Source organism: Sinocyclocheilus grahami, unplaced genomic scaffold, assembly GCF_001515645.1.
Source record: "Sinocyclocheilus grahami isolate Dianchi unplaced genomic scaffold, SAMN03320097.WGS_v1.1 scaffold271.1, whole genome shotgun sequence".
NCBI lineage: Eukaryota > Metazoa > Chordata > Actinopteri > Cypriniformes > Cyprinidae > Sinocyclocheilus > Sinocyclocheilus grahami.
Window position 1 is genome coordinate 668587 of NW_015505450.1, and position 20000 is coordinate 688586.

The 20000-nt window shown below is 36.8% G+C and overlaps 1 protein-coding gene across 3 annotated transcripts in view; it reads left to right on the forward strand.

Annotated features, from left to right (window-relative positions):
- The window catches only part of LOC107599765 (SH2 domain-containing adapter protein F-like), a 107773-nt gene extending 93255 nt beyond the window's left edge, over window positions 1-14518 (forward strand). For 2 of the 3 annotated variants that reach the window (XM_016291455.1, XM_016291456.1), the window contains 3 exons: window positions 2162-2336; window positions 2417-2536; window positions 12741-14517. In XM_016291455.1, the coding sequence (XP_016146941.1) occupies window positions 2162-2336; window positions 2417-2536; window positions 12741-12927 (482 nt within the window). In that variant the 3' untranslated portion in view covers window positions 12928-14517. Of the gene's footprint in view, window positions 1-2161; window positions 2337-2416; window positions 2537-12740 lie in introns of all 3 variants that reach the window. The other variant, XM_016291454.1, reaches the window with a different exon arrangement.
- The last annotated feature ends 5482 nt before the right edge of the window (window positions 14519-20000 follow it).

Here is a 20000-nt window from a genome sequence, read left to right on the forward strand (position 1 = left end):
GTGTGTGTGTATGCGTGTGTGTGTGTGTGTGTGTGCGTAAATCTGACGCTCGTCTGTTACTGATGCTCGAGGCTGCAGAGTCATCCATCAGAAACATGAGCTCTCTCACTACAACTACATCCTGTGACCTCTGTGACCGCCGTGACCCCCGTGACCTCTGTGACCTCTGTATCTCGTGGGACTAATAGTCTGGGCCCGACTTACTTTCTTCTTTTGTAAATCAAAACGTGTTTATAGACACAGATAAGGCATCAGTGATTGATTATGCTGATCTCGTCGATCTGCTGATGTAAGGTTTCCATATTCTAAAATGCCATTTAAACACAATACTTGCTCTTTTTTGCTTGCTAGTCTTTCTTTCTTTCTTTTCAGCGGCTATATAATATTTAGTATTTCATAATATATTACTTTTTATTAATTGTTATTATTAATTAATTTGTATTAATAGATTTATGCTAACGTTATTAATTTTAATATTACTATTTAATTCATATGAATTTGATTTAATTGATTGTTTTATTATTTATTAATTGTATTATATTATATATTTATTATCATATAATATAGTTACAATAATTCACTACTCAATTTCACAGTAAAGTTAACATAAGTAAGGGATAATGTACAGTCGGCTGGTTATTCTCACAAAATAGACTCTTGATCAGGACCCCAATATTTTTGAATATTTGAATTTTACATTTTTGAAAAATGTAATAAATTGACAAAGCAATTTAAATGATAGTTTTCATTTATTTATAATATATTTTTATTTTTAATAATTTTATATAGGTATCTCTCTATCTCTCTCTCTCTCTTTATATATATATATATATAGGCCTACTGTATAGTAATTTTTATATTTATATTTCACTACTCAGTATTTAAATCTCATGTAGATTATCTATGGATAAGTCAGACGTGGTTATTGACTGACATGTCAAAATGCCCAAATATTGCATAAAAAAAAAAAGAATGAATAATTAAATGACTTTACGGTCCAGCTGAAGCTGCAGTGTTTGTACGGTGATGTGAAACAGCAGCGCTTTACAATTCTTCTTTCTGTGTATTGGGTCTGTGTGCATTTTCGATCACCGGTGAGCAGCTCCCTGCCTGAGCCCTGATCGTTCCTCATCCAGTTGTTTTATGAAGTGTCTCGCTCGTCCGCAGCTCCTCTCGTTACATGCAGGATGAGCTTCAATCCCTCCGGCGCTCACATAGACTTCATTGGCTTGAGTTACGGCCTGCAGGGAGTTTCTGCTCAATAAAACACAAAGCTCACTGTATGGACTGCTAGTCGTACAAGGTCATGCTGGGAATTTTCTTCAGAAACTATTTCTGGAGAGCAGTGACATGCTCGAGGAATTACAGGTCACTTGCGGATTTCATTTGAACATGTTCCTTTTTTATTATCATTTTTTATTAACACAAGGACGACCTCCAACCGGATTATTACAATTACAGAAATGGTTAGAAATGCAAAATTAAATAAAAATATAAAAAAAATGAAAAAACGGGTTACGTTTTAAGGTGTCATGTTTCAGTATAATTATACAGTTATTGCAACTCCATCTCAGCGATTTATTTTTATTTTTTTTCTGTCATGTTGGTGTTTTATCTTTCACTTGGATGTTAAAAGTTGCACTGAGTAATACAGCTGGATAAAACAAAAACTGTCTTCATTTCAGGCTGCAAAGCAACAAAATGTGATCATTTTAAAGGAGGCTGATTCTCTTCTACACCCACTGTAATCGTTGCAATTACAGAAATAGTTACAAAAACAAAAACATTTTTATTTATAATTTTTTGGGGGGTTAAACTTTATTTTAAAGTGAATTTGATAATGTATATTTACACAATTAATACAATATACAATTTGATTTAATATAATGATTTAAAATATTTAGAATAACATAATTATTTAAAAAAATGTTTAAGAAAAATATTTAAAAATTATTAGAATAACTTCATTTATTTTTATAATATTTTGTAATAACTAGACAATATTCAGCTTTAAAAAATGGCTACTAAATAATGGACATTAAATGTTGTTTCAAGCTCAAATCATTTTATTATATGAGAAAAGAGACGGAAATCAAAGCTACGTGTGAGACATGTCATCAGTGGTGTACTTCTAACATGTGCTGTGCTTCTCCTGTTACAGTGCAGTTTGACGGCGTGGAGAAGTCCCACATGTCTCCCACTAAGGACCTGAAGTGTCGTCCTCTGCAGCGGCACTCAAGCGGCTGTCTGGTCAGCACTAAGATGAGCTCTGTGGAGCCCAGCGGGCCGAGCGTGGGCGAGCGCATCGACCCGTCCATGCCTCTGGAGAGCCAGTTGTGAGTCAAACACACGGCAGACGCTTCATAACGGCTCTGGCGCTCTTCTTCACTCGCGTCTCGTTCTGTCTGCTTCACAGCTGGTATCACGGAGCCATCAGCCGAACGGATGCCGAGGCTCTGCTGCGCTTGTGTAAAGAGGCCAGTTACCTGGTGAGAAACAGTGAGACTAGTAAGAACGACTTCTCGCTCTCGCTCAAGTAAGAAGCTCACCGTCTCACACACACACACACACACACACACACACACACACTACAGTCACTAACAGTGAGCTCTTATACACACACACACCCATTCAGTTAGTTTACGCAATTATACATATGTTTCAAAGTAATATTTCACCAAAGAAAAGTGAAAACCTCATGCACAATTGGCTTTTGTGTAGTTACGTACATGTGTATTTGTTTACATGGGTAAATATCAGTGTTATTTTAGGATCACTGCAAAGTCTAGACTATGTAGTCTGTATAGTTTTTATTCATTTTTATTTCAGTTTTAGTTTTAGGTAGTGTATCAAGTTAAACTAATTGAAAATGAGAAATGTTTCTTTGTGCACTAGCTGAAATAAATAATAAAAAAACAAGTTTTGATTGCTACATCATTCTAGCAGCACGTTAAAAGGTGTTAGCAATGAGTTAAATCTAGTTATAAACATGCTAAAACATGTTAGCAATTTGCTAAAACGTTAGAGACCTGTTAAAACATGCTGACAATGTTTTGCAACATGATAACTCTTCTTAGCAGTGTGCTAAAACATACTAGAAACATGTTAGCAAAGTGCTAAAACATGTTAACATCTTGTTTAAACGTGCAAGCAATGTGTTAAATCATGTTAGAAATAAGTTATCAATGTGTTAAAGTATGTTGGAGATGTGTTAGCAGCAATGATAACTTTAGCAATGTGCTAAAACATACTAGAAGCATGCTAGCAAAGTGTTAAATACTAGAAACATGTTAGCAACATGTGAAAACATGCTAGCATTTGGTTAAAACATGCTAGCAATGTGTTAAATCTTGTTAGAAATATGTGATCAACAGGGGCGTTGCTAGGGTTTAGAGAAATAAGGGGCTTAGCTCTGTTTTTTAACGAATCTCTTTTTTAAGTCACTTGTCGCCACCTGCTGGCGTTACGTTGTAATTGATACGATCTTTATTTGGACCGTCAAGTCACCATGAAAAGGTGATTTAATCTATTTGATCGCTACGGTAGACAACGGTCTTTTAATCTGAACTATAAACTTTTATCCCAGTGCTTCTGTGATTTGAATGTTTGCAACACAGACATTACGATACAGAAGACACAGCCAGCAGCGCACACTGCTTTTCCTCACAGACAGATGGATTTAGTACTTGGAGAACAAATTAACATTTTTATAAATATTTTATTTGTGAAGTGAATGGTATATCTTCAAAAAGATCAGGGGCTTTTGGCAAAACATCAGTTTAGCAATGTGTTAAAACATGCTAAAAAATGCTAACAATGTGTTAAAACATGTTAAAACATGCTAACAATGTGTTAAAACATGCTAATACATGCTAACAATGTGTTAAACATGCTAAAACATGTTAACAATGTGTTAAAACATGCTAAAAAATGCTAACAATGTGTTAAAACATGCTAAAACATGCTAACAATGTGTTAAAACATGCTAAAACATGCTAACAATATGTTAAAACATGTTAACAATGTGTTAAAATATGCTAACATGCTAACAATGTGTTAAAACATGCTAAAACATGTTAACAATGTGTTAAAATGTTACTAAAATTCAAGCTTAAGTTTGTCATCAGACTTTACTCCTACTGTTTTTTAAACATGTCTATGTAGTTTTTATTCATTTTAATTTCAGTTTTAGTTAAATGAAAATGAGAAATGTTTTTTGGTAGTTAGCTGAAAAAGAAGAAAACATTTATTTTATGATTATCTTTTATTCCCTGCATCACTTCCTGTCAGTGAAAGCAGCATGAAGGTCAATAATAATAATAAAGCCGCTCTTCGCAGAGTCAGGTCTCAAGCGTCTTTCTCAGGTTTGTGAGGTCAGTCGCTCCTGCTGACGTGTGATTTCTCTCACGTGACCTCTGACCCCTTCACACGTGTGCGGTCTCTGTCAGTCCTTCATGCTAACCTTTTCCCCGCCGCGGCTGGAGTTAATGTGGGCTGATGCTCATGTGAAGCTCCTCTGACTGCACTGCTCCGGCTGACATTTCACAAAGCCAATGTGAGCATGACGTGACTCCCTCACCTTTAGAGCGGTCGCCTCTCATCAGCTCAGACGGGACTCACGGAGAGTTCAGGACGCACTGATGTGAAGGTCTAGTGCAGTGAGTGCAGGGGAGACGTCCGCTGAGGGATCAGCAGGTTTGTGTGTTTTAGAGCAGATCCTGTGATTTGTGACGTTCAGGAACTCAGTCTACTCAAGCTCATTGTGTATTTATGCACACGCGTGTGTGTGATTTGAGCTGTAAATTGCCTTAATGTAATGTAATTTAAATTGCCTCCATTTCTGCTCATTAATGTGAATTTGAATTTACTGAATTTCAACGTCTGAATATATACTGAAATATAACGTCTATTTGAAAATGAGCACCAGGGCGTCAGCGGCTGTTCAGCGCTCATGAACCCGCCGAGAGCAGCCTCACCTCAGACAGATCTTCTGGAAATCACCGCTGGCTCTGATGTCTCTGTAGTGGTTAAACATGAGATATAATTAATTTGGGGTAAATCTCACGGGCAGTCTTTGGTCTCATTAATCTATTTTTTGTTCCAGAGCAAATAGTTTTGGCTGAGGGCAAAGTCTCATAACATTATATTGTATATAACTTCAATGCTGTTTATCAGAGCGCTGCCTTTGTGCTTTTGACTGAATCACCTAGCAACCTTTATGATGGCTGTTGTTGTTGTTTATTAAATATGATTATTCAATAAATAATGTTTTATATAAATAGTAGTATTTAATAATAGTATTAGGAAACAGTGTGTGTGTTCGTGATGGTGATTTTAATTTCATTATTCCGCCATTAGATGGCAACTGTTTTTCTGAGTGAGTCCGCAGTAAAGACTTTTATATTGAAAGTGACTGAAACAGGGTTGTAAATCAGAAAGTTATTTTTACTTTTAGCAACAGCTTGCAAGACACAGTTAACAAACACACGGAGCAGCGCTGTCATCAGAAATCACCCTTAACAGATGAAAGATAGTATGACAAAGATATCGCTTTCCTCCGCGGACATTCAAACTAATGCTTTCTACAGCCATATCGCACTGCTACTCATGTGATATTGCTCGTATATAGAATTTAGGAAATTAGTTTATTGTAAATGGTGTACAACCCTGGTTTTTATTAATGCACTTTGGCTTTTTATTTGATCTTTTATTTGTTTATTTATTTATTTTCCCCATGCATAAATGTATTATCTGAGCTGTAATGTTATCTATATGATAATTTTAGTAGTGGGGCCTAAACGTAACCACAAAGTCTAAACTGAGGGCTAGTTAAAATCATTTTCTGTGGTGATCAGCAGCTGTCAGTTGAGTTTACTTTGTATTAATCCTGGAGCATGTCTTTAATACCCAGTAAATCTTATTTTGGACTGAATCATTTATTCAGTGCCATGAGAACAAGTCTAAACACAGAAGCAGTGAGAGTCGAGGAGACCGTGTTTCTCTCCACGAGTGTTGTGCTAAAGCAGAGCTGACAGCATGTAGAAAGCTTTGAGACTTTCCACACAGTCCGTCCACAGAGACTCTTACATGCAAATGACTCGCGTCTGAGTGTGCTGAAATATTAATGACGCTATGAAACGCTCCTGTCTGTGCGCAGCATCACTGAGCACATGAGCCACCTGACCATAAAACCTCTCTTTCATTGTTTGGTTCATCTATGAATCCTTAACATGTTACTAAGCTAATGAGATGATGCTCTAATTAACAAAAGCACACAAATAGTGCATTTTAATTCAACTGAACTGCCTTTATTTGTGCTTTTTGTATTGAATGTAGCGTGGCCATTAGTCCGGTTTTTGAAATACTCGGTCTGCCGGCACAGGCTTGAGCCCAACGCTCATTTATCCTCATTTTTAGGTAAATATATTATTCTTAAGACAGTAGTATATAACAAATAAATAAAAATGTTAATATTATGTTTAAGTTAAGATTAAGTGACATACATTTTATACACAATATTGTCAATTTGGCCTGTTTTGCTCTATTTTGTCAATCGTTGCGTCGCCGTTCAACACAGTGATGTTTCATTCCTGAATCATTGTTTTTGAACAAATTGAGAAAGAGAGAATACAGAGAGTAAATACACGAATAAATGAATGAATGCATTAAATAATGAATACATGTAATTTATATTTTGAATAAATAAATACAGTGACTAAATAAATACAAAACAAATAAATGAAATGAATACGTTGAATACAGTGAATATTGAATGAATAAACAAACAAATAAATATGAATAAATTAAATTTATATATTGAATAAATACAATAAATAAATAAGCAAACAAATAAATAAATGAACTGAATAAATACGTGAGTGAATCAATGATTCAATAAGCCTAAATTCAAAACTGCAGACTAGTATACTACTCTTACTATTTTTAACATATCTTTTTTATGGCATAAATAGTAAGAGTAATATTGTAGTATCCGGTTCTGAAATCAGCAAGTCACTTTGCTTCATTCCTGAGTGAATCAGCCGATTGAATGAATCGAATTGAATGAGTGGTAACTTAAGACAGTGACTTGTCGCCACCTACTGGCGGTTTTACTTTCATATTTAAAGCATCATTTCATAGTTCTATATTCAGCATATTTTATATTTAACACAGTACTCTCCTAACATTATTTATTTAATTGTAACTGCAATGTAAATGCATTCATTACATCTCTGAGCTGCATAGATACATAAAATGCATAAAAAGCCACTTCAGATGCAGCTTCTGTGCAACTTCTGCAATGCAAAGATGGATTTTGGTGACATTGATTTCATTTGATTGGTATCAGCCCTATAGTGTCTTATTATTCTCTAATTGCATTGATTGAATACATTTATTAATTTGCATGAAAGATGACACATCTTCTTTACTAAGGTTAGAAAATGTGTCCCTGGAAATCATTTTAAAGGGCAAAATATCCCCCTTTTTTGTCACTGGTTTAGGATTATTTTTCATATCTAAGTCTTTGCATGATGCTCTATAAATGGTATCTTTAGGTGATTTGTGGTTCAGTGCGGAGCGTAAGTGATATGGATGAGTCAATTGCATTGATTGAATACATTTATTAATTTGCATGAAAGATGACACATCTTCTTTACTAAGGTTAGAAAATGTGTCCCTGGAAATCATTTTAAAGGGGAAAATATCCCCCTTTTTTGTCACTGGTTTAGGATTATTTTTCATATCTAAGTCTTTGCATGATGCTCTATAAATGGCATCTGCAGGTGATTTGTGGTTCAGTGCGGAGCGTAAGTGATATGGATGAGTCCAGTCTCTTAAAGATCTTAAAAAGCAAAGAGGCTTTAGCAGTAACCTGCTTTATGGATGGAGAAGGAGAGACAATGGCTGAAGGGAGTGAAATAAATCTCCTCTGAATGGAGGGAGAGTAAAAGTTTATGAATTAGCAGCATGTTAATGTGCATTCGCAGCAGGTCCGCGAGTGCTGTAAGCGAACGGAGAACGGCTCTCTGCTCAAACACACTCTTTGGGCCTGTAATTTAAACACACATGATCTAACCCAGCTCTCATATGCATTTACTGCTCATCTCATGTACAATAAAGGTCAGCTTCCACAGAGTTAGCTCTCTAAAACATCAATCTACTCAGGTTTAATTAACATCTGAGGCTTTGCTCTGCATGTTAATGAAGACGGTATTTTAAAGACATGTTCTGGGTGAAATGCAAGTAATGTTAGAAATAGAAATATATATGAATGTTTTGCAAGTTCTTAACTTGTACTGAACCCAGAACAGTCATTTAAAGAAAGGGACAAAATTAAAAGTATAATCTTATGGTTCCAAGCGACACGTGACTCATGCAGTTAATGAGCCGAATGCTGTGAATGTAGTGATATATATATTCACATATACATGCACACTGTGAATCATATCAGTGAACATTCGAGACATTGTCATGAACCGCAGTGAAGCTTTCCGATCCATAAAGTGAAATGAATCCTTGGATTAAAAGGGCAAATAATGATAAGGGCTTAAAGTTCTCCGGCGCCGGATCTCTGGCGTGCAGCGTTTGGCTGTGGAAAAAAATAATCCTACATTTAAAAAAAATAACTTGTTGATATCACTTTCGAGTTCATGAGTTCGGTTACCAATGGTATGAGAGGAGCACAGCTTTCACTCTCAACCAAGCTAACATTACTAGCCAATCAGACTTATAAACACGAGATACGCATAATAGTATCCAACTGCAGAGTCGCAGCCCTGATGAATGGAGAAGCGCGACATGTTGAAAAAGCTGCGAGGCGCAATGGTCAAAGATGTCCATCTAGCGTATATTTATATACTGTAGGAAAACTAAAAAGCAGCGGAGCTTTGTAAACAGCTCAGAGTAATCATGTCATCTCCATAAGAACGATATGATTGCTAGAACAAATTTCGGGATTTTTGAAAAGGTCCTGTTTACACATGATCTCTTAATGGTAACTTACCGGTAATTTACCAGTACTGTATGTGTGAAAGGGGCTAAACTCTTCCTCCGCATATGCTGTGAATTTGAATTGCTTAACGTTCATCTGGGAAAACTGTGTGCATTATCTCACTAGATTTGTAACGTAAATCATTTATAAACCTTTGCCAACACAGGAGAATACATCGACCTATTTCTAAATATGCCATTTATTGTACATAGCGTACATTCAAAATAAAAGTTTGCATGTGCCCAAATATTACAATTTAATGGATTTAAACATGGTTTAATCACGCTGTAAAGTGAAACGTCACCAGGCCGTTGGCGCCCTCTGCAGGTATAATGTACTTAACTTGGTTATGTTCATATTATATATAGGCATATTACATTATGTATTTTAAGTGTTGTTCAATAAAACCATGTAATTACTTGGTTTTGATATTTTATTTGAGCCCATTATTATTGCCTCATCGTTAGTTTATATATAAATAGTCATACTAAAGCCTGGTTTTCACTTAGGTTTATTTGTGTTACTAAAAAATATCAGATTACTCAATTATCAAAATAATCAGTAGATCACGTGATTACCAAAATAATCATTAGTTACAGCCCTAGATTAATTAAAATATTTCAAAATACAACTGCATTGTTTTACTTTTTGTAATTAAAAATTAAAACATTTTGTCATTGAAAATATCTTAAATATAGTATTAAAATATTGTCTCTGTGTGTGTGTGTGAGTGTGTGTGTGTGTGAGTGTGAGTGTGAGTGTGTGTGTGTGTGTGTGAGTGTGTGTGTGTGTGTGTGTGTGTGTGTGAGAGAGAGTGTGTGAGGGTACGGGTGTGAGTATGTGTGAGAGTGAGAGTGTGTGAGTGTGTGTGTGTGAGAGTGAGAGTGGGTGAGTGTGTGTGAGGGTGTGAGTGTGTGGGTGTGAGTGAGTGAATGTGAGTGAATGTGAGTGAGTGTGTGAGTGAGTGAATGTGAGTGAGTGTGTGTGTGAGTGAATGTGAGTGAGTGTGTGTGTGAGTGAATGTGAGTGAGTGAGTGAGTGAATGTGAGTGAATGTGAGTGAGTGTGTGAATGTGTGTGTGAGTGTGTGTGTGTGTGTGTGTGTGTGTGTGTGTGTGTGTGTGTGTGTGTGTGTGTGTGTGAGTGTGTGAGTGTGTGAGTGTGTGTGTGAGTGAGTGAGTGAGTGAGTGAGTGTGTGTGTGTGTGTGTGTGTTCTTGTGTGTGTGTGTGAGAGAGAGAGAGTGTGTTAGTGTGTGTGTGTGTGTGTGTGTGTGTTGGATGAGCGATTGATGACACACTCTTTGTCTGGGCTTTTAGCTGCTTTTAGCTGCGGTGTTTGTGTGTGGTTTGTGTGTTTGTCAGTGTTTGTGTCGTGCTGAAGGCTCTCAGGGGTTCGTGCGGCTCCAGTGTTTTCTCATCTCTCTAATGATGATGAAGAGTCGTTAATGACAGGCAGCTAATCAGCCGGAGAGCAACGGGAGTCCTAAACCAAGATGGGTGGAAGAGATGGAGGAGTTGATTTATATTTAATGATAGCAAAGATAATTACTCTGATTGAAGGATGTTCTTACTAGAGACTAGTGGACTTTCATTTTTATATATATATATATAGAGAGAGAGAGAGAGATGCATAATTTGATGCTATACAAATGATATACAAATAATTACAAATACGATATAATGTGCTTACAAATGTTTTAAATGTTTGCTAGTTAATTTTGTATTTATATTTTTATATAAAATACATGATCATATATGAATCAGAAGTTTAATAGCATTTGCAAGAATTTTAATGTTCATTACTGTAATTAATCATTATGTAATGTTCAATAAGTTCATTGGTAAACATTTAGGAGCACATTATCTCATGTTTGTAGCTATTTGAGTATATATTAACTAATGATCTGTTAAGCATTATATAATGCTTGTTAATGATTTATTGATGCAAGTTATTATTAGGAGTCAACAGAGTTTTTAAATCTATTATTTAATAGCATTTCTGGGAGCTGTTTAACATGTTTGTGAATATTTTTTATCAAAATCGTTTCACAGTTTTCCATTAAACTCTCACAGAAACGCTTCACCTCACAGCATTGGTTTCAATCCCACAATCCCTTGCATGAACCATAGAGAATGAGCTGAAAACGGCCCGTCTTACCGTATAAAACTCGCTCGTCTGCACTGTGCAGTAAATCATGTGGTGTGTTGGGCTAAATTTAACATCACATTTAGTCATTTACCGTTCTCTCTGTACGGTTCGTAGGCACATTATCTTTCATTTTTCATCACTAGTGAGATCGCAGCCTTTGCTAATGTAATTAAGTGCCGTGTGAAGAGTGGACGAGTGTGTGTCTGGACTCTTTCTTTCTCTTAGTGTGAGAATAAGGCTGCAGAGACACAGCTTCAGCTTCAGGGTGATGCAGTTAATGTGATGTAAGCCTCATTAGGTGAAAAGCATCTACTAAATACCAAAGCAACTTCATTTAGTTTTCCATCCTTTTCTCTAAAGATAACCCAGTCATTAAACATTGCAGTTATGGACAATCTGCCTGCAGTTTATGGCCCAGTACATCCAAATGGTTTTATGAGACAATAATTGGGGACATTTATGATTATTATTATTATTATTATCATTATGATGATTATTATCATCATTATTATTATCATCATTATTATTTATTTATTTTTTATCATTTTATTTGAATTTTAAAAATATATATTTAATTTTTTATATATTTGTTATCTATTTTTTATATTTTATTGCATTTTGTTCTTATATTATTTTTAATTTTATTGCATTTTGATTTTACTTGTATATTTTATGTTATTCTTTATTTTTATTTTATATTATTTTTATATTATATATTATTTAGTTTTATTGAATTTTACAGCACTTTGGTGCAACATTTGTGGTTTTTAAATGTGCGAACTTGAGCTTGATTTTGCTTATTTTACTTTTTTTATTGTATTTTGTTTTTATTTTATCTATTATTTTATTTGACTTTTTACTTGTTTATTTTGCTTTTATTTATTTTATATTTTAATTACATTTTATTTTTGCATTTTTTTATTTTATTTTACCCAGTTTTAGTTTTATTTATTTATTTATTTATTTTATTTTATTTTTTAATTTTTACATGTTGTAGTTTTTGCATGCTGAATTGCTGGTGGTTGCCAGAGCGTTGCTGTGCGGTTGATAAAGTGATTTGGGGGGGGTTTCTAGTGTATTCTGGGCTGGTGTTAAGTGGTCACTTGATAGTCCAAATCAAAAGAGCCTCAAATCTCTATAATACTCTGTTCTAATAGTCTCTAGATATGACTCACTTTAGCACTTAGGATAAGGCCTTTGTTTAAAGCCTCAACCGTTAGTAAGAGTAATAATCAGCAGTACTGATAACAGCACACAGTCTTTACCACCAAAGCAACACCTCAAAACATCAGCCTGAGGTGTGTGGCTTCCCTCCATCCTTGGCTTTTCATTTGCTTTGCATTCAGAGCCCCAGTGATAGCCGACAGCATTTAAAAGGCAGTACTGCTGCGCTCATTAAAGCTCGCCGGTCTCCAGCCCTACATTTCACTGCCATGCGTGACGTGTTTGCCAATGAACTGCTGCTGTCTGACAACTAATCACAGGTTGTTTTCTTCCCCTCTTCCCATTAACCTCCCTCTCTCTGCTCCTCTACCTTTATTAAACGCTCCCTGCTCTCCATCTTAATCTACGTGTCCTCTTCTCTTCTCTCTCCCTCCAGGAGCAGTCAAGGCTTCATGCACATGAAGCTCTCCAGGACCAAAGACAACAAGTACGTACTGGGTCAGAACAGCTGCCTGTTCGACAGCGTTCCCGAGATCATCCACTTCTACTCCAGCCGCAAACTACCAATCAAAGGGGCCGAGCACATGTCCTTGCTGTACCCCGTGGCCATTCGGACACTATAGAGGCAGAAACGCTGCCGAACCAGGACATTTGTTCAGCGTTTACAAGACAGCGACAAACTAAAGTGCTACTGAGATCCCGAAGGCAAAACGGGAGACTCCTGGAAGCCTCATTCGTCTCGTCTCGAGGAACGTGATTTCTCTGTCCTTCAAATGCCTTCTTCATGATTCCAGACCCGTTTTCTCCCTTTTTCCTCACATAAGTGGATCTTTAGTCTTAGACCTGCACCCACACTTTATCTCCACTGTTACACACTGTACAGAAACCCGAAATGTCGCTCAGACTTTACCTTTCGGATGTTTATAGTTACGATTTCTGGACATGTGAATCATTAGACATTCTTGAACATTAAAGCGCCACAGTAAACGGAGAACAAAGACACTGAATCATACTGAAGCGAAACCTCATCGTCTGGACTTTCTGTGACGATATTGTCAATCAGTTGGGTTCGGTGAAATATTAGCTAATCATTAAACATGAACATTTTCAGATCATACAGTAAAATAAACCCCAGAAGACTGAAATCGAGCATTCAGCATTTTCCGGTTAGACCCACAGATGTGAAGAGTAATCGCTACGCAGACAGATCATTAAGTCCCTTAAAATAGCAGTAATAGCGCAGAGCGAGAGGAGAAGAGATGGATGGTGCCATTTAAGTGCACTTGGACAGGCGGCTATGCAGATCAGCGTGAAAAAGGACCTTTTAATTTAACGTTCAAAGAGAGTCACTTCATACACCAGAGTATAGGATGATCTTGAGCAAGGAGAATGAAATATTCCTGCATTGTCTACCTCAGAAAATCAATTTCGTTCGTCCATCCGCCGGTCGATAAGGTACAGTGACGTTGCAGATATCGATCGTCTCAAGTTCCCACCAAATTTTGCCTTTTGGTTTGAGCATAGCTTCTTCCTTGACCCTGATTTCTATGCTGTTGTGACTCTGTTTGGTTAATGCCTTATACTGTAAATGCATGGATTAAAAAAGAAAACAAATGGAGAACGCTGTCGTTCGATGAATGTTTAGTGGCTGTAATTTATTATGGAGAAAAAAATAATGCTATTGCTGATGTTTTAGTCCAGCTAAGACACTGTTCTTGGCCGGTGTGTGTGTGATATATCTGAACTTTATAAAGTGTGTCATATATCTGACGTGTCTTCGCCATTGTCCCCACCTGAATACGCAGATTTGTCTTGACCCTTCCTCTGACCTCTGGTTTTCCTCATTTGCCATCGTCCGGTTTCTTTTGTGTCGTTGTTTCTCTCTCTCTCTCACTCGGCGTGTTTGTTTAAAGCATGATGCCCGACACAGTCGTGCTACAGATATAAAGCCTGTGTGATTGGATTACTGTCAATCCTTGTGTTTCATTCTTGTTTTCAGTTCATCGTTTCCCTCTCTGATACAATTTTTGTATTCTTTCAACCCTTAAAGGGACAGTTCCACCCAAAAAATGAAAATTGTCATAATGTACTGACCTTCATGTCATTATTTTGCTGAATGTCGGTCTTTGGCTGTTCTTCTCCATACTGTTAATTCAGAAGAGTTAATGCAACTTCAAAAATGTTAAAAAATCACCCAAAAGGTATCAAAAAGTATCATAATACTAATTTTAAATATGCAAGAAATACAAACATTTTTTTGAAATATTATAACAATTTCAAACGGCTGTTTTCTATGTGAATCTCTGTTAAAGTGTAATGTATATCTGTGATGCGCAGCTGTATTTTCAGCATCATTCCTCCAGTCTTCAGTGTCACATGATAGCTGTTTTCTATGTGAACATCTGTTATAATGTAATGTATTTCTGTGATGCGCAGCTGTATTTTCAGCATCATTACTCCAGTCTTCAGTGTCACATGATCTTCAGAAATCAGTATAATATGCTGATCTGCTGCTCAACAAACATTTCTGATTATTATCAATGTTGAACACAGTCGTGCTGCACAATATTTTTGTGGAAACTGTGATACATTTTATTTTTCAGGCTTCACAGATGAACAGAAAGTTCAAAAGAACAGCATTTATTTGAAATAGAAATATTTTGTAACAATCTAGTAACATTGTAACATTGATATAAAAAAAACACAGCCCAAACAGTAGTGTAGGTGACCTCAAAGCTAACTGGCTAAATGGACATGGAGTAAAAACTCTTAAATCTCATTCATGTACATTTAAATATGCCGTATCAAGATGCAAATTGTTTGAAAATGCATGTTTGTGAGTAAATGACAACATCATTTTCACTTTGGCCTGAACTGTCCCTTTAAAAGATTATAAGTTAATGAGGATTGAGGTAAATCTGCATGAAAATCCCAACTGGCATGCATTATCACTCCAACATTTATGCTTAGACTAACGTCTCCATGACATGCACCACGCTGTGCGTCCTTCATGCCTTTACACTGAAATGTCAAACTGTGAATGCTCTCCACAGCATCTCATTATAAACTGGTGTAGGTATTTTCCAGTCATTCTGTAACTACTAAAATGCCTTTGTGTTTCTGTCATGGGCTCAGGAGAGAGAGAGAGAGACTGTTTTAGATGAGTGTGTGAGTGAGTGATGTGACATGTGGCCAAGTATGGTGACCCATACTCGGAATTAGTGCTCTGAATTTACCCATCCAAAGTGCACACACACAGCAGTGAACACACACAAACCGTGAACACACACCCGGAGCAGTGGGCAGCCATTTATGCTGCGGCACCCGGGGAGCAGTTGGGGGTTCGGTGCTTGCTCAAGGGCCCCTCAGTCGTGGTATTGAAGGTGGGAGAGAGCGCTGTACATTCACTCCCCCCACCTACAATCCCTGCCGGTACAAGACTCAAACCCACAACCTTTGGGTTACGAGTCCGACTCTCTTACCATTAGGCCACAACTCCCCCATCTGCCATTCAGTAGAAACGTGCTTTAATAAGAGAGCAGAGAGCACCGGTCAGTGCACTCACACACTATAGAGGAGAACAGAGAGAATCAAAGAGAAGATGAATGCACTGGATGTGTGAGAAGAATATGATTATGTTTATAAATGATCCCAGTGCTGATTGTATTGGTGTATTACAGGAATCAGTGCAGTAACTAGTCTTTGGAGATCTAAGTCTTACAAATGTATGAATATCATTGCATTATACAACAAAATCTAATCTAAATGGTGTTTACTTAAAATAAATGTCACAGGCAAAATAGTTCCAAAAAATATGTTTGTTAACAACATATTTGGACATATTTTATGGTTGTCAAAACATTAATAAAAATAAAGGTTCTTTTTTTTGGCATTGATGGTTCCATGAAGAACCTTTAACATCCATGAACCTTTCCATTGGACAAGCTTCTTTAGATTATTAAAAATGTCTTCAGACTAAGAAAAAAGCTTCTTTCAAAAACTGAATTTTTGAAAAAAATCACAAATTTGGAACCTTTATTTTTAATAGTGTCGATCCTGTTCTGAACGACGTACTGCATCTTTTTAACTTCAGACATTTACTCAAATCACCACAACTCCAACTGATCCATTCTAAATGAATCTGAGAAGAAAACTTAGATCTGAGAATTAATCTGTGCAGTAAAAGCCATACATTTTTAATCATGATTTAGGTGTCGACTTATTAAAGTTTGTTTTAGGACTTTATTTTATGGATTGAAAATCCAGATTATTGGTCATTAAACATTCAGAGTAAAAATACCATTTCTCTTTATTATAGGCAAACAGACGAGATCAGGCGTGTTAGACAGTTGTTTAGAAGAGAATGAAATGTTGGGAGATTCTGAACGTCTTGGGAACGACAGAGGAGTAAAATAAATGAGTAAAACACCAGAGGAACTAGAGAAAAGAGGACAGAAATGAAGACTGAAGGATGAGGGAGAGGAATGGAGGAGAGCGGATCTCTGTCTGTAGCTGTGTGCGTGAGTGTGTGTGTGTGTATGTGTGTGTGAGAGTGCGTGTGAGAGTGTGTGTGTGTGAGTGTGAGTGTGTGTGAGAGTGCGTGTGAGAGAGTGTGTGTGTGTGTGTGTGTGTGTATGTGTGTGTATGTGTGTGTGAGAGAGTGTGTGAGTGTGAGGGTGTGTGAGTGAGTGTGAGTGTGTGTGTGTGTGTGTGAGTGTGTGTGTGTGAGTGTGTGTGTGTGTGTGTGAGTGTGTGTGTGTGAGTGTGTGTGTGTGTGTGTGAGTGTGTGTGTGTGAGTGTGTGTGTGTGTGTGTGAGTGTGTGTGTGTGAGTGTGTGTGTGTGTGTGTGAGTGTGTGTGTGTGAGTGTGTGTGTGTGTGTGTGAGTGTGTGTGTGTGAGTGTGTGTGTGTGTGTGTGAGTGTGTGTGTGTGAGTGTGTGTGTGTGTGTGTGAGTGTGTGTGTGTGAGTGTGTGTGTGTGTGTGTGAGTGTGTGTGTGTGAGTGTGTGTGTGTGTGTGTGAGTGTGTGTGTGTGAGTGTGTGTGTGTGTGTGTGAGTGTGTGTGTGTGAGTGTGTGTGTGTGTGTGTGAGTGTGTGTGTGTGAGTGTGTGTGTGTGTGTGTGAGTGTGTGTGTGTGAGTGTGTGTGTGTGTGTGTGTGTATGTGTGTGTATGTGTGTGTGAGAGAGTGTGTGAGTGTGCGTGTGTGTATGTGTGAGAGTGCGTGTGTGCGTGTGAGAGTGTATGTGTTTGTTCGTGTGTCTTTGCATGCGCGCGCGCGCGTGTGTGTGTGTGTGTGTGTGTGTGAGAGAGTGTGTGAGTGTGCGTGTGTGTATGTGTGAGAGTGCGTGTGTGCGTGTGAGAGTGTATGTGTTTGTTCGTGTGTCTTTGCATGCGCGCGCGCGCGTGTGTGTGTGTGTGTGTGTGTGTGAGAGAGTGTGTGAGTGTGCGTGTGTGTATGTGTGAGAGTGCGTGTGTGCGTGTGAGAGTGTGTGTATGTGTGTGTGAGAGAGTGTGTGAGTGTGAGTGTGAGTGTGTGTGTGTGTGTGTAGATTTCAATATGTCTGAAATGAGTTTGTGTACATTTTCTTCCATGTATGCACTAACATATCTGTACAGTTCCTCTCAGCAAATGTAAATACTGAATGTATTGTTCGGGGACGTAGAGGCTTTGAGATTCTGACAAATAAAGTTTATGGGTCTAACTTAACCAGGTGTGCAGTTCTGTCAATTAATGCCTGGGGTTACTGGGCTAATCTGGGGACATAAACAGCATTTTTTTATTTTTCTAATGTCTTATATTGTGGCATCCTATATAATGGTGTTTTTTTTTCTCTGATATATTTTGTTGTGGCACCCTATATTCTCCTGTGCATGTTTGTTTGTTTATTCCTTTTTCTTTTTATTCATGCATTATTTTCCTTTCTTTCTTCATTTATTTATACAAGTACTTGACATACTTTCCTTTCAACGTCAGGATTTTAGGATAATATTTTTATTTATTTATTTATACTTGTTGTGTTGCTAGATGTTTCTTCTAAATGTATTTGACTGTTTTCTACACACTTTTTCTCCCTTGTTTTGCTGTTCACTGTAATTTGACCAAACCTTTAGTGTAACACGGAGGTTTTAGAAACATACAGCAGTTCCAGTCCTCAGATTTGATCGGCTGAGACACAACTACCGGCCAGTTTTCATCTGAAACGCAAGATACCTGATATTAATTACCTGCTTACTGAACTGTTGTATAAGAAATACTTCACTCACAGTCCAGTTGAAATGACATCACAGCAAACCTGATTATACTTAAAAATGTAAAGCATCAACTGAGCGCATGTTTTTATGTTGAATTAGGTGGAATATTTTAACAAAGCTTTCACTGCTTGAAGTCAGAATATAAAAAGACTTGGAAGTTCTTGAAATATTGATGGGAGGCTTAAAGGATGAATTTGTAAATGCAAAGCTGTTTCTTTGTAAAATGATCAATATAAATACCCTGACATTATCTGTCACCATAGCAACAGCTGATTCTCCTGTCAGTCAGTGTGTGTGTGTGTGTGTGTGCGCGCGTGTTTTCAGTCGATCAGGACTGTTTCTGCTCTTCAGACTCACACACAAGGCTTTAGTTATTATCCTATAAAGTCAACTTTGTCCTGTTTTTGTTTAGTCAAGTTTCAGTCGAATAAATGTCCGAAAATGTTTTAATCTAGTTATAAACTAATTTTCATCATGCTGTATAATGGTTAAACTAATCATATATATATATGTAATATGAAGAGTTAATTTGCAAAAACAGATAACTCCGTTCCTAACAATTTTCAAAAATCATGTTTTTTTCATTTTGCATTCCATTTAATCTCAATCAAACTGCAGTTGGGTTATTTTGATTAGGTTAAAAAATAACAAAAAAATACAGCTAACTAACACAATAAAACACAAACACATGATTTTTGAAAAATACAAATTTGAAAAAATTAAAAAAGTTATTGGTTTTTGCAAATAAACTTCATATATATATGAATTAGAATTATAATTGCAATGATTGTTGTCATTTGAGAAATTAATGCAGGTATTGCACTTTCACCAATAAGCACAAATCAATAGAATGTGGACTCACACACATGGTTTATTTTACATCATTATAGGCTATTTAATTATCAAATATTAAATTAATATCAAATACTTGGATATGCACTCTCTGTGTACATTCTGAAAACTGGTAAAAAAACAAACAAAAACATATTATAACAGTGAAATTCCTAATAGTAACTCCAATAATTCCAAATTGCAGTAATGTTTCTCTATTAAAACCACAGCGGGTGAGTAAGTGCATTTATTCAGCAAACACAATCACAAACTAAATATTCGAGATCTGGTGACAGAACACAGACCGGCTGAACGACACTTTCATTTAAAGGGATAGTTCACCTTCAGTTCCTGGTCCCCATTGACTTCCATAGCATGGAATAAAAAAAAAACACTGTGTAAGTCAATGGGGACCAGCAACTGAAGGTGAACTATCCCTTAAGCTGAACATCTCGCATAGAGATCGCTAAACTCTGTTTTTCAGATCATCGTCGCAGTGAAGAGCGAGCGTGTGCGCATGGTTGCCAGATTAAAGAGATTAGCCAAAACACTGGGAAGATAATGTTTTCTTTTAACCTCTGATTTGGGGATTTGAACTCTTGATATCTGGCAAC